The sequence below is a fragment of the Rhamphochromis longiceps genome, linkage group LG4 (assembly GCF_057381845.1).
Source record: "Rhamphochromis longiceps isolate RC_006_pf linkage group LG4, R_longiceps_female_GT1.1, whole genome shotgun sequence".
NCBI lineage: Eukaryota > Metazoa > Chordata > Actinopteri > Cichliformes > Cichlidae > Rhamphochromis > Rhamphochromis longiceps.
The window spans coordinates 31,408,816-31,423,008 of NC_140560.1; the positions used below are offsets into that span (position 1 = coordinate 31,408,816).

General features: G+C 39.3%; 1 protein-coding gene across 1 annotated transcript; it reads right to left on the reverse strand.

Annotated features, from left to right (window-relative positions):
- Window positions 1-5,941: 5,941 nt before the first annotated feature.
- On the reverse strand, window positions 5,942-8,836 carry rpl19 (ribosomal protein L19). Its single transcript, XM_085404506.1, has 6 exons — window positions 8,811-8,836; window positions 8,322-8,428; window positions 7,488-7,610; window positions 7,240-7,360; window positions 6,897-7,007; window positions 5,942-6,134 (listed from the first exon to the last, which is right to left on the reverse strand). The coding sequence occupies exons 1-6, from the start codon at window positions 8,813-8,815 to the stop codon at window positions 6,011-6,013; spliced, it is 591 nt and encodes a 196-aa protein (XP_085260632.1). The 5' UTR covers window positions 8,816-8,836; the 3' UTR covers window positions 5,942-6,010.
- Between the last annotated feature and the right edge of the window lie 5,357 nt (window positions 8,837-14,193).

The following is a 14,193-nucleotide window of genomic DNA, read 5'->3' on the forward strand; positions in this document are numbered from 1 at the left end:
GAAAGATGACCCTAGTATTCCAGTTTTGTTTCCTGTCAGGTTTTATGGCATTTGAGATGCCTGATAAATAGGTTTCTGTTTAACTTTTAGTTCAGAATTGCTGTTTTTCAACTCCTACTTAGAGTTTATTTGTGTTTAACTTCTTTAGTCTGTCTTGTCTTCCTATGGTTATACTTAGGGGTGTGAGTGTGTGTAAAAATGATAAGGCATGCGTCACTGGGTGAATGAGACTTGATTTTTATTTAGTTTAGTTCTTTTTTTTTTGTCGTGCATTTGGTTCTTCCTGCACACCCTCCAAACCCATGATTGGGAAGTAAAAGCAACATTTAACCCAATTTGTACATCAAATACACAGTGATTTCTTCACTGATAGACAGATCATGTGACTCCGGACTCCAGTAAGCAGCTGTAATGTGTTTGTCACAGTATGTAAAACTTCCAAGTGTCAAGTGTTTTGCAGATAGCTAAAGTCCTGGGAAGATAATGTGCATTTACACTTGGCATACATCATGAGGCACTAGCAGAAACATAGGTAAAATGTTGTTGTTGTTTTCCATTTGCATGGAATAACCACAATAAGGACTAGGCCACGACTAGAAAAGGGGAAGCCAGTGTCACTAGGTATCATAGGGCAGTCAGACAAACACTTTGCTTCAGTTGCTGTCTGATTATTCAATAACCCAGACGTCTGGTTTTCCATCATTACAGGCTGCCCTGCTGCCTCCCACAGCAGTCATTAGCTTGTTACAGACAATGCCAATTCCATCCAAAGACTCCATTAGCAATTTAACCACATTAAAGGCAAAGAAGTAACTTTTCATAATGACATTCATAATCTTGTAAAACAACAGAGTTCCTCACCACCGTGTAACCCTGTGCCTGTGTGAAGCCCTCAGGCTCTCTAATGACATAAGATCGTGTTATTAACTTTTAATTATACATATGTCAGGAGTAGAAGGAGAAATTGGCAAATAAATAAATAAAAATAAAAAAGTTCTGTGCAAATTTTTCACATGTCTAAATTGGCTTACACAGGATCAGCTGTGAAGGTCTGTATGTTCTTAAAAATTGGTAAACACAGTTAAAATGTGCATGTGAGAGGACAAAAGCAAATTTATTACAGTTTATTGCAGCAGGGAGGGTGACAGTGGATGAGCGATGGGTTGGAGGAAGCAAAGGATGGAAGGTGTGCAAAGTACTTCCTCCATAAAGTCATGCTATATGCAAATGTAACAAGACAGAGATTCTTTGTTGTGCAACAAGTCACCTTTTAATAACAAATAACTTGCTGGTTATCTGATTCCTCTGTAAAACTGTGTCATTAATGGTGTAATAAAAGACCAAATGTAAGCCTGTTCCTCCATGTCTATACAAGGTGGGACTTTTGCTGAAAGTACACTGAGCTTCCTTTCAGGCTTTTAAGGTCAAGAGGCCGCATGCTGCAAACATCACCAATCTGCATGTTTCCTGCCAGCTTGCATGTTATTCTTTGCAGTGCATTCTCCTTCACGATGCTTTAATAGACAGCAGAATTCATGGCTCCATTTAACACAGCAAGTCTGTCAGGTCCCAAGGCATATAAACAGCCCCAGACCATCACACCTCCACCACCATATTTTACTGTTGCTATGATGTTCCTTTTCTGAAATGCTGTGTTACTTTTACACCAGGCCTCAAACTTTCCAAAGAGTTCAGCTATTTTCTCATCAGTTCACAAAATATTTTCCCAAAAGTTTTGAGTTTCAAATGTGAGATGAGCCTTTGTTCTTTTTGGTCAGCAGTGGTTTTCTCCTTGAAATCTCCCATGGATGCCATTTTTGCTCAGTCTGTTTCTTATTGTTGTATCACGAACTCTGACCTTAACTGAGACAAGTGAAGCCTGCGGTTCTTTAATGTTGTTCTGGGTTCTTTTATGTCCTCCTGGATGAGTTGTCGATGTGTTCTTGAAGTAAGTTTAGTAGGCTGATCACTCCTGGGAATGTTCACCACTGTTCCAAGTTTTCTCCACTGTGGTTCACTGGAGCCTTAGAAATAACTTTGTAACTCTTTCCAGGCTGATAAATGTCAGTGACTTTGTTTCTCGGGTGTTTCTTTAGATCATGACGTAATGTGTTGCTTTTTAAACTCTTTTGGCCTGGTTCACTTTGTATTTACTCAGGCTATCTTTGTCTAATATTTACAATTTGTTTAATGATCTGAAACATGTAAATGTGACAAATATCCGAAACTCTAGGAAATCAGGAAGGGGGCAAACACTTTTTCACACCACTGTATACATCAAATGGGGACACAGTATATTTCCAGAGTTTCAGAAACACAACCAAAACACCAAAATAAACAAAACAAAGAAATAATCTTTATGTCCAAGCAAATTAATCATAGCATCTTACTTATCAACAATTACATGACATGCATGAAATATTACTTATCTTATCAACACAAGGGGAAGTCCCAGTGATTCTGGTGTTGGTGGTGGTGATAAGCGTGCAGTAGTAGTAGCCAAATTAGTTATTAGATATTCTGGTTCCAGCTTCTTGTATGTAAAGATTTTTCCATCTTTGTTATAAGCAGTATTTATGTGGGTTGTTGTTTATAAATTCAGGCCATTCGTGCTTATTGTTACTTTTTCTTTTTACTAAATTTTATTCTATTTATTGAAGACATAAATGCAGGATGTTGATAACACAATTAACCTAAGGCAAGCTTTTAATGCTAATGACAAAGTCCAGCAGGAATCCAGGAAACTCAGGACTCAGGAAGACAGAATGAATGTAAACACCCAGGCAAGACTAGAAAACCAGACATTGGAAACACAAAGCTGGAAACAAACAGCAAGCATCAGAAAACAAGGAAAAGAGAGGGATGACTCAACAAAGGATCAGGGGAGACAGAGATAACAGACACTAACATGCAAACTTGGCACAGAAGTGCAGAAAGGGGAAAGCTAAGGAAACAATAAGAGAATGTACAAAATAAATCTGAGGCAGAGAACCAAAAACTGACAAAAAGACTCTGGATACTTAGAATAAATAATAATTATCAAACTAAAAACCAAAAGGAATGTTAAATAATAAAAAAGAATTCAAGCCCTCTTGAAAAACCCTCTGTCCAACGCCCAGGACCACGACATTCATAATTAATTCAGGTTTGGAACAACTAAACCTTATTTATTATTTTGATTGTGCTTTTTTCTCCCTAATTGGTTCCATCTGCCGAGGCTTGGCTCAAAACTTTCTCTTGGATGTCATTATGGCCTTTGGGACTTCTTGGTCACTTTATGGAATATTTGGTGGATTTTCTCAAGCTGCAATCCTTTAAATTTAAATTGTCAACTTCCACGGCTGTGACTATCGAATGTCTCCACATGGGAGTGTTGCAGAAGACATGGGCCTTAGGGAGGGAATATTGGGGTCGTGTGGTTTGGAACAGCTGATCCTTGTGCATTCCAAAGCTGTTTAGTGGTTGGTATTTTTATGCCTCAGTGATCTATTGCCTCCCTGTACAGCTCAGAAAAATCACAACCAAAACACAAAATAGTCAAATGATATCAACAGGCAAGCACATCTTGAAAAGGAACAAACAAACACAGATTCCGAGAAACAGTAGTTCACTGTGCAACGCAGTGCACCTGCAGATGCGGTTCATTTAACTGTGGTTAAAAGTTGCAAGAGTGAAACATCTCTGGCAGGTGGTTCAAATCAAACTTTTGAGAAATCCCATGCTGCAACCACTAGATGGCAACAAACCTTGAAAATTAACAAAGTTTATTTGCCCATTTATGGATCAAAATTATGTACACATTTGACAGGTTCATTGAGAACACATGGAAAATCCATCAGTTTGAGCTGGTTTGGGTTGTGGGTCAGTAGAAGTCATAACAGCGGCCTAAGAGAGTTCACTGAAGGATTACTGTTCTTCAGAAAGCAGGAAATAAAATTAATCACAACAGGATTAGTCACGGGGGGAAAGGCATAGGGGATGAAGTTAAATTGTATAGCCACATGGAAAACTAATTTAGAGAGAAACATGACTAAGCAAGTTCCAAAGGATGTGAAACCCATGATCCAAACATGGATCCACAAAAAACAAGCACATTCATACACATTCAGTCAGTGACAATTTTCTGCTTCTTAAGACTTACAAGTATTACAGATTTTATTTACCTTTGTGATTTTTCTCATTTTAATTTTTCTACCACAAACAACTGTAAAAATGAAAAAAAAAAAAAAAACATATCTTTGTAGAATGCAGTTTCTATACTGAATAAATAAAACGATAGATGGATAGATATGTTGAATTGAATTTAAGGGGTAATTTGCTGGTTCACATTCATGTCCTTGCTCACAAGATAGATATTTGCCCTGTGTATGCATATCAGTGTGTAGGTATGAACATACTTGTGTTTGTGTACATGGGCGACTGACAGGACAGCTACAAGTAAGATGAATATTGCTTTCAATCATTAAACAGAATGCACTGGCCCCCCCGGCCATGAAAATGAATGCTTGTTTACTTTGGAAACATCAGTTTGACAAAACAATCAATTTAAAGGCTACTTTTTTTAACCTTTTAATAACATTTTCTTTTCATCATTAAAATGATAAGCTAATTTTGATTGAATTCTTTTCTACCAAAGTTACCCAGGATGATAAAGGAGGTGAAAATTTAGTGCTTAATAAGTGTGCGACAGTCGTTGAGAGTACTTCTTGCTTTTCTAACTTTCAATGTATAGCATGGTGCAACTTTCAAGTACAATCTAGAATAATACAAAAACAGTAAGCACTGACTGATAGAAAGAAAAAGAGCAGCAGCAGATTCTTATTTCACTACTTAATATACTACTTTTGTAAAATAACTGGGTATAAAATATTACAATTATTACAAACACACAAGCCTTATATAAACTGCATAGACCACCTCACAATTAACTTTATCCATCCAGGTCCAGAGCTGCATCGTCCTCCACCAACAAACTGCAGTATGGACAAACAACTCAAAGGTTGACTGAGTTGTTTCAGTAATAGTTCTATTTCTGGTAAAAATGCAAAGCTGTCTTTCACAGTGTATACAAATTGATACTGTTAAACATTTTAATTTGCATTACAAGCAACAAGCAAATATGCTGCTTAAACATGTTCACCACTATGCTGTGTGAACATGTAAACTCCACCTATACTGTTTTATCACTGGTGTAACTCTGTTGCAGAGTAAATTAGGAATAAGGCCATATTGTTACAGCTTTGGGAGCCCATTATCACTTTGTGGAAGCTAGAGTAACTTAAATAATACAAGAACTTCTTTCATTGCCACTCTGGGAACTACTGATAGCAGTGGTTAACTTTGGGACCAGCAATGTTGTGCCACCCTGCTGGGTTTTGCTTTTTTTTTTTTTTTTTTTTAAAATCAACAGATCCAATATATTTTTATATACATTGAACCAGCACTAAATTAAGTGGAGAAATGCTAAACATCAACTTTCAGCAAAAGAATGTAACCACTTGGCACACATACTTCATAACAGGTGTTATTAAGTATATGCGTTTGGTTTTTATTGCCCATTTATTGAATGTACGTGCACAGACAGATGAATATTTGGTCGCATGTAATAAAACATGTCACCGTGTGTTAAGCCTTCAGGTTTTCTCAATTAAAAGATATTGCTAATGCATTAGTGCAGGGGTGGGCAATTCCAGGCCCTGAGAGCCAGTGTCCTGCAGGTTTTAGATCTCACCTTGGGTCAACACACCTGAATCGCAAGATTAGTTCGTTACCAGGCCTCTGGAGAACTTCAGGACATGTTGAGGAGCTCATTTAGCCATTTAAATCAGCCGTGTTGGTTCAAAGACATCTAAAACCTGCAGGGACACCGGCCGTCGAGGCCTGGAGTTGCCCACCCCTGCATTAATGTCATCATGATGGAAGTAAACACACAAGACTACTGTTGTGTTTATGTACACTTTTATTATCAGCACTTGACAGGTGGCAGTCAGGCAGGACATAAAAAGCCAGATTACTTCTTTGTCTCCTCCTCCTTGGACAAGTTCTTGATGATCTCCTCCTTCTTGGCCTGGAGACGCTCCTCTCGGCGCTTGCGGGCCTCTCTTGTCTTGGAACGACGAGCCTCGGCCTGATCGCTGCAGGACAAACAGGAGAGACACCCGTGTTCATACAGTGCATAATCACAGCCACCACAGCTATTTTACCACAGATGTTTAACATCAGTGTGTTTTCTTTTTAGTTGACTAAATCCTTAAAACTGACACACTAAAGACTGAAAACATCCTTTATGTAAGGGCGGAACAAAAACACTGATCTTTTAGTTCTTCCCTCACAACTGCTAAATTATATAAAGATGCAGGTATAGTCAACACAATCCACAGATCATTAGCATTGCTAACACCCAACAAACAAGACTCCTTCACAGTCGCTATGGAGTTTTTCGAACAAACCGATCTAGCGTAACCAACCCTCTGCACTTAAGCTGCACAGGCAGCAGAGCACTTTCTCTAACAGACTGATTTAGGTTTTTTTGTCACAAGAACAGACACCGGAAATCTTTCAGACCTCAAGCAGTAACTCTCCACAGAGCACATCTGTGTAGCAGATAAATCTCTGCTCTTGTCTGAAGAGCTTTATTTCAACCCTCCACAGCTACTTGTGCTTCTGTATTTATCGAGCCATTTTACTTCAGGTTTTGCCCTGCAGTTGATTTAGATTTTAATTTGCTGAGCTTATTCATTTCTATTTTAGCTTTTCTTTTGACTTTACTGAAATGTTTTGTTTCGTCTTTCTAGACTTTTCGTGGTCAGGACACATGTTTTAACCTGGGCTTTCAAAACAATCCAGATGCCACAAATAGACGTCACTGTGCCAATTAAAGATGTAAAAATACTTACGCCAGGAGCTTCTTGCGGGCCTTGTCTGCCTTCAGCTTGTGAATGTGCTCCATAAGGATGCGCTTGTTCTTGAACACATTACCCTTAGCTCTCAGGTAGAGGCTGTGGTACCTGAAACGGATCATGTGGAAAATAAATGAAGGGCATCACAATTAAATAAAACAAAAAACAAGAACAACGCCCACCCACACAAAGTGAGGGAAAAGGATTTAAAAGCAAATTCTTTAGCCCAAGAATAATTCTATAAATACCAGCACATTTCACTGAGCTGACTTTATTAACTAAAAATCAACTAGATTTTAGAGTGTTCAGAGAGTCTTTATTTAACCACTGCAGAACCTACATGTGCCTGTCAATCTTCTTGGACTCCCTGTAGCGACGCAGCAGACGACGCAAGATCCTCATGCGGCGCATCCAGGTCAGCTTCTCGGGCATACGAGCGTTGGCAGTACCCTTTCTCTTACCTGGACACGCAATAAAGACACATCAAGTACCGATGATAACGCAAACAAAATTTAAATTAGCTTTGTCTTTCAATTTCATCTTAAAAATGTAATCACTTTCTGCTTTGCTTTGCAAGTTTTAACCTACCGTAGCCTGTGTGTCTTCCCTTGCGACGCGCTAGTGTGTTCTTGCGGCAGCGGGCCCTGGAGTGGACCGTAACAGGTTTGCGGATGATAAGACCATCCTTTACCAGTTTACGGATCTGCTGGCCTGAAAATGGAAGAAAATAAAATGAGACGATGGGATGCAATGAATACCACCTTTGTGGTTTCTACCTATCAAAGTAGTGCTGAGTATGATCCTCGGATATCCGCAATTCATTCACCAAGTACAGAAGAGTGTTAACTAATATTAAAAATTTCCACCCCCAAAAAAACCAAACTAGAAAGTAGAACTGCTCCAGAGCGCTTATGCTGCAGTTAAATACTAGATTATGTACATCACTTCATACTCATGTCACTGACTCATATTGGTTTAATATTGCTCCAGTAAAGCAAAAAAAGATCATAATTGTTTTGGTCAACACTGTAATGAATTACTTAACAATCATTAACCTAACAAACTATTAAATTATTGAAATTTTAAAAAATGAAACCAAGATTAAATATTTAGCAGCTCCACCTAAATCCCTTCAGATGGGCGTCTGACATAAAAACTGCCAAATCAAACTGAGGAGGCCTGCTGCGTTAGTTTCCAGTGTTGATACACATTAACACTGGAGTTCACCTGTAAGATTGTGATGTTATAAATTCACTGTGCATCGAGTATGCAGGGCACTTAGTTTATTTAGCTGAGCTGATCCTCTGGCTCAGTTTTGGTCACACACGTGTAGATAACTTTGCATGAGCCGGTGAACTTTTAAACTGAGCCGCTAACAAGGCGTTAAGGACAAACTACAAAACTACTTTTTGTTCTGCTTACGGGAGTTGGCGTTGGCGATCTCGTTGGTCTCATTGGGGTCCAGCCAGACCTTCTTCTTGCCGCAGCGTAGTACGCTGGAGGCCAGCCTCTTCTGGAGCCTGAGCATGCTGCGGGAGGCACAAACAACCACCGGTCAGAATTACAGCTGAGATTAGACCCCCAAAATTTGTTCCTGTAGTCTTAAAAGCAGAATGTCTTTTTAAGGCTGTAAAAGTGTTGTTAACACACCAAAGAATTACGAGAGGATTAGTTAAAAGCTAGCTGTACGGCTAACTACCAGCCGGGCTGACAACATGGCCTCTCCGTCTGCTACATCGTGTTACACAAAGCACCGTAAAAACATGCCATGCTAACTTTGGACAGATCTATAAACTTTATATATTGATAAAAAGGGACTTTGCGTGTCTTAATAAAATGGTACGATACTGAAAGCTGCGCATTTTAACGCTTAAATTTTGACTTTTACTATGGAATCGCCTCGGCTCCTACCTCATGGCTGCTACTTCAGTAGGAAAAGGAAGGCTTCAGAGACGGACCAGAAGCTACCATTTCTGAGGAGAGTCCATCTCTGATCTGTGAAACAGCTCGATGTCGACCCATACAATAATGGACATTATTATCACTTTAATTTTTACATAATGATACTATATATCCATATTGGAGCAATAAATACATAGGAAAGTGACAGAGAGAAAGGAAGTCTTTATCGCATTTTAAAAGTTTATACCGGTGACATCCCCTTTTGCCAAATAATGGCACTGCCCGGCATTGCTGCACTGCATTATGGGTGGAGAGGTAATTGGGTGTTTTCTGACGTTACACCACATGATAGCGGTGTTGAGACAAAAACTCGAACAAACCATGAACGTTAAAAAATATTTAAATACATTTTTCTATTCTTAGTTTCACTTTGAATCCTAAAGGTTTGTTTTTCCTTTTAAAAAAATTACAGGACAGCCCCCTTTTATTATCCTGCAAGTGGCGTTGCGTTCGAGTCAATGAAAGGACAACGTAACTAAAATGACAATGACATTTTTTTTAATATTAAAAAATTAATATGACATATAGTAGTATATCATCAAGTCATTAAACGTCTGGAATATTGATGTGGTCATATTAGCAGTTGTTAATCAGTTTCAGCTGCTTTGGTGATAATCAAACCAACAACAGGTGCACTAGACGAGAAGCAATGAGACATAACCCATGAACAGGAATGGTGTTACAGGTCACTGACAATTTTTCACTCCTCATCTTATCTTTTGACTCTTTTTTCAGTAATCTCACATTTGACTAGGGTCAGTGTTAAGACAAACGCAAAACCTGGACCATACCGAAGTGGCAAAGGTATGGTCAAGGTTTTGACGTCAAGTCCTCAGGCCACCATCATGAGGAGTATTTGTGATTGCTTAGGCAGAGACATTAACACCAGTGGCCTGCTGAAGATCATTTTGTAGGGCTCTTGCAGTGCTCAATCTGTTGCTTTAACAAAAGACCAGACACTGGTCATTCAGATGGTTTAAGGACCTTCTTCAGTTCTGTCTAGCTCTTCAGAGAGCTATGTTGGGAGAGACTGCAAACCTTCTGGCAATGGCATCCTCTAATGATCCCTGTGCCTCTCACATATCAGAGTAGGTTCACACTGAGCACACGTGATAGATCTGGAAGTGTCTGGAGAAGCTGTGGAGAACGTTATGCTGCCTGTTACATCATTCTTCATGACTGGTTTGGTGGTGGTCAGTGATGTTGTGGAGAGACATATCCATAGAAGAACACACAGTGCTGGTGCAGTAGGTCCTGGGTTCCTCTTGGCGCATAACAACGCCCAACCACGTGGAAACAGTATGCACTCTCACCTGACTTAAATCCAGTTGAACACATCTGGGTCATTATCTTTCTGTCCATCTAAAACCACCAAGTTGCACTCAGACAGTCCAAGATCTCAGTGATGGCTTGGTTCAGATATGGGAGAATATCCAACCAGAATGCATCCTTCATTTATTAGTTTAGCTTTTCTCACAACATTGTCAGGCATGCACACAAACACGTAGGAACCATACAAACTACTGAGTACCATTTTGAGTTGCTGCAATAAAAATTTGACAAAACAGACTAGCCTGAGGTATCGCTGTTCACTTTTATTTTTTATTTTTTATTGGTTATCTTTGAATTTAGCCCTCTGTAGGTTGATCATTTTCACTGACATCAAACAATGTGGTCTCCTTTTGTTCCATAACCAGTGTAGAAAAATAATTGCTATTTCCAACAAAAAGAAATTGCAAGGAGAAACGTTTCCCATAATATTGCACAAAATATAATTATCTTCACACTGTCTGAACTGTGAGTGATGTAGTGTGAAATTCACCATGTAAAGGTGTAAAAGCCGCTGAGTAAATAATTAACCTGCTGAGTAAAATAGCAAAAGTGTGATTGAGAACCAGGAGTGTCAAGAATGACAAATAAAGATCATTTTCAGCTACTTGAAAACATATAGTTTGAGCTTTGTTATTCTACTAGAAGCAGTCTTTGGAAGATGGGTACACTGTGCTCATAAAGGGATGAACATGGTCAGCAACAATACTCAAGTAGGGTGGTATTTGAATAATGTCTGATGGGCACAAAATGTGCCACAAAGTATCCCCCATACCATCACATCACCGCCAGCAACCTGAACCACTGATATACAGGATGGGCCATTTATATGGATACAGCGTAATAAAATGGGAATGATTGCTGATATGATATTAAAGTCCTGTTTGTGGCACATTAGTATATGTGAGGGGGCAAACTCCTCAAGATGGGTGGTGACCATGGTGGCCATTTAGAAGTCGGCCATCTTGGATACAACTTTGTTTTTTCAATAGGAAGAGGGCCATGTGACACATCAAACTTATTGGTAATGTCACAAGAAAAACAATGGTGTGCTTGGTTTCAACGTAATTTTATTCTTTCATGAGCTATTTACAAGTTTCTCTTTGTTCACAGCCATTGACATGTCGAAGAAGTTAACACGTGAGGAGCGGATCGAAATTGTGTTGATATCTGGTGAACGCACTAACCGAGTCATTGCAGCAGATTTCAATGCAAGACACCCTACGAGACCACCCATCTCCCATGCTACAGTTAGCAAACTGCTTGCTAATATTCGTCCAAAATGCAGCTGCTCACCTTCTTACAGAACCCATAAGCTGAAGCATATCTCCCCTGTTCTGGCCTCCCTTCACTGGCTTCCTTTGTGTCTTTAAGCATTTATTGTATGTTTTTAAACCCCTTAATGGATTAATATTACCTTGCTGATCTTTTAACACTTATATATCAACTTATATATGAGTGTCTTCTTTAAAAATAAAGTTGGTTAGTGAGTGGGATTCTTGTGAATAGACTTACAAAAAATAGCCATCTGATACATTACCATTTGACCGGCCACTTAGTAAGAATGCTGTTATAGTATCCTCTGCTTTTCATCCACACCAGGAGCAGCAGCCCATCACTATGGCAACACTGCAAACCTGTTGTGTGGGTGAATGAGGACCACTTGTGTGACTTCTTCACCTCAGGTAATACGAGTGAAAATCACTATCTGAGGGGGAAGTTCAACACAAAGTACTAGATCATCAACTCTCCTCCTCACTGCAGAGGAATGTGTCATCCAGCAAGAGAGAAAACAATCTATAAACTCCATGAACTTTGTGTTGGGCCACTGTCTGCCCAGGAAGAGAAGCAATATAGCTCATCTGAACTGCCATAGCTTTTGGAGGCCTCGGTGCGTAGTCTCTGTTGTCCTCTGGTGCAAATAACACCCCAGTTTGAGTTACGTTTTTGCTTTGCAGGGGAAACAAAAATGCCTTCCCTTAACAAATATCGAACAAAAGGCTGCTCATTTGCAATGCAATCTTGCATCTAATTAGCATTATTGGAACCTAATGCTTCAAACAAATTATAATAATGCCAATCTTGATTCTATCTAATAATTCAGTAAATGTGCATAGATGTACAATGAGCATCTCTCATTTCTTCTGAATCCACAGCTTAGAATAAATAAGTGTTTCCATAGCATTTGTTCACTCACTCCTGACCGAGACACATTTTCAAATTTAAATCAGCCCTGCACTCTTGCTTCCCTTAAGATTTGAATCCCTGCCATTAAGAGGTGCAATTAATTGGCTGTTGTTATACTTTAACATTTAATGGGTCAAAAAGTATTGATTTGTCTTCTGTAGTATCAACATCACTGAAAGTCTTTCTTCACTGAGCCAGTAAGGAATCTACTGAATCCTCCTATGAGCACCGGGATGCTACAGTGAGTGATATTTTTAATGTTGAAATCATCAGGATGTCAATCATAGTGAGTTTGAACTCCTATTTGTGAGATTTCATTCATATTGTTTATGAAATCATCACTCACATAAAAGGACACAAAAACACAGCAGGCAGAAACCAAAGAGCCGAGAAAATCACCATGTACTGAATTAAAATGTCGTGGCTGCACATTTATTATAGTGTTGATCCTTGTGGAAAAGTAAATGGATACTAGAGCTGACTACCTTGAGCTACCTTGGGTAGCAGTAGAGAGATTAAAAAAAAAAAAACACGAAAGGCTAGATAGAAAGTCCTGTTCTCCTGCTGCACATTATGTTCTTCTTGAAGGAGGATGTCAGCCAGTTGCTGCAGGAGAGTTAAAGGGACTATTCAGAGACATGACTACCATAATTTCAGTAAATATGTAAAATATGATAAAATATGAATATAAGTAAAATATGATCCGTTTTTGCTCCTTCCTCCTATGCAAAACTGAGCTCAGCGGAAGTATGACCTGCAGCCGCAGAGGACGATCTTGTGAGTGGGCATCAACACTGAATCAGGACGTCACACTGATTTCCCCCCAGAAGGGCTTTATCAAAGACTGCTGCAGGTGTGGGGTTCATTTTCCTTTATGACTGGTTGATACAAGAGGAGGAGGTGGATGAATCATCCCTTTGTTTATTCAGATTTACACGAATATCATCAATGCTCTTGTAACAGTTGCTATCGTAATGCAGTGTATCACCACATGGCGGCGCCTCCTGTCTCACGACTGGTGTCACCCCCTTTTTGTTCTTCTTCGCACTCCTCCTGTAATGGATGCTCCCGTGTGTACGCGGACTAGTGTGCTCTTCAGTAATGTGTGGTAGAGGTAGCACTTATTTTTGATATTGTAAATAAATGAGTACTTTTTGGAAAGTCAGAAGCTGTTGCTCATTCGCTATCCACCTGCACACCTCCGCGGCTGGCTTCATCTCCACCGCACGTTACACTCTGTGAACTCAGTGTTTATTACACTTCCGTGACTGTCGTCATCTAAAACTCATCAACACCCAAACCTAACGATAATTTTGGGAACCGGCTGCTCATTTCGATTTCAGCCATGCACTTGAGGTGGGAATAATTCGCTATAACAGTTGGCCGTATAAACATCTGAAAATGCCACACTGAATAATATGCAGGAATCAAATACCAAATGGACCCTCAGAGACTTGCACTTGCACTTGACTTTTTACAGCCTTTTAAGGTGTTTCGGGTCCTTTTTTTAGGGGACGCTCTTTGACTTTACAATCTCCATGAAGTATCACAGAAATGTGGAAGTTTGCATCAATAGATGTGAGTTAAAACTGCATGATGAGCTTCAGCGAACAGCTAAAAAAGCTGAAAAACAGATGCATCAGACAGCATGAAAAAAACATTTTGAGATTAAACTTTTCTAAAGATCTTGAATAGTATAAATATTTTTTGGTCAGATTCAGTATACAAGACCTTTATTGTCAGTGTGGAAGCAACGTCACATAATGTATAGGAACAGAAGTGTTGGACCACACCACTTAATCTTTCAATTAAAGCA

Excerpts from the sequence above, each read along its gene's own strand:
- rpl19 (XM_085404506.1), bottom strand. Across the intron at positions 7,611-8,321 it reads GATCGCCAACGCCAACTCCC|GCCAGCAGATCCGTAAACTG; the intron begins GTAAGCAGAACA and ends TTCCATTTTCAG. Across the intron at positions 6,135-6,896 it reads GCCCGCAAGAAGCTCCTGGC|CGATCAGGCCGAGGCTCGTC; the intron begins GTAAGTATTTTT and ends TTTGTCCTGCAG.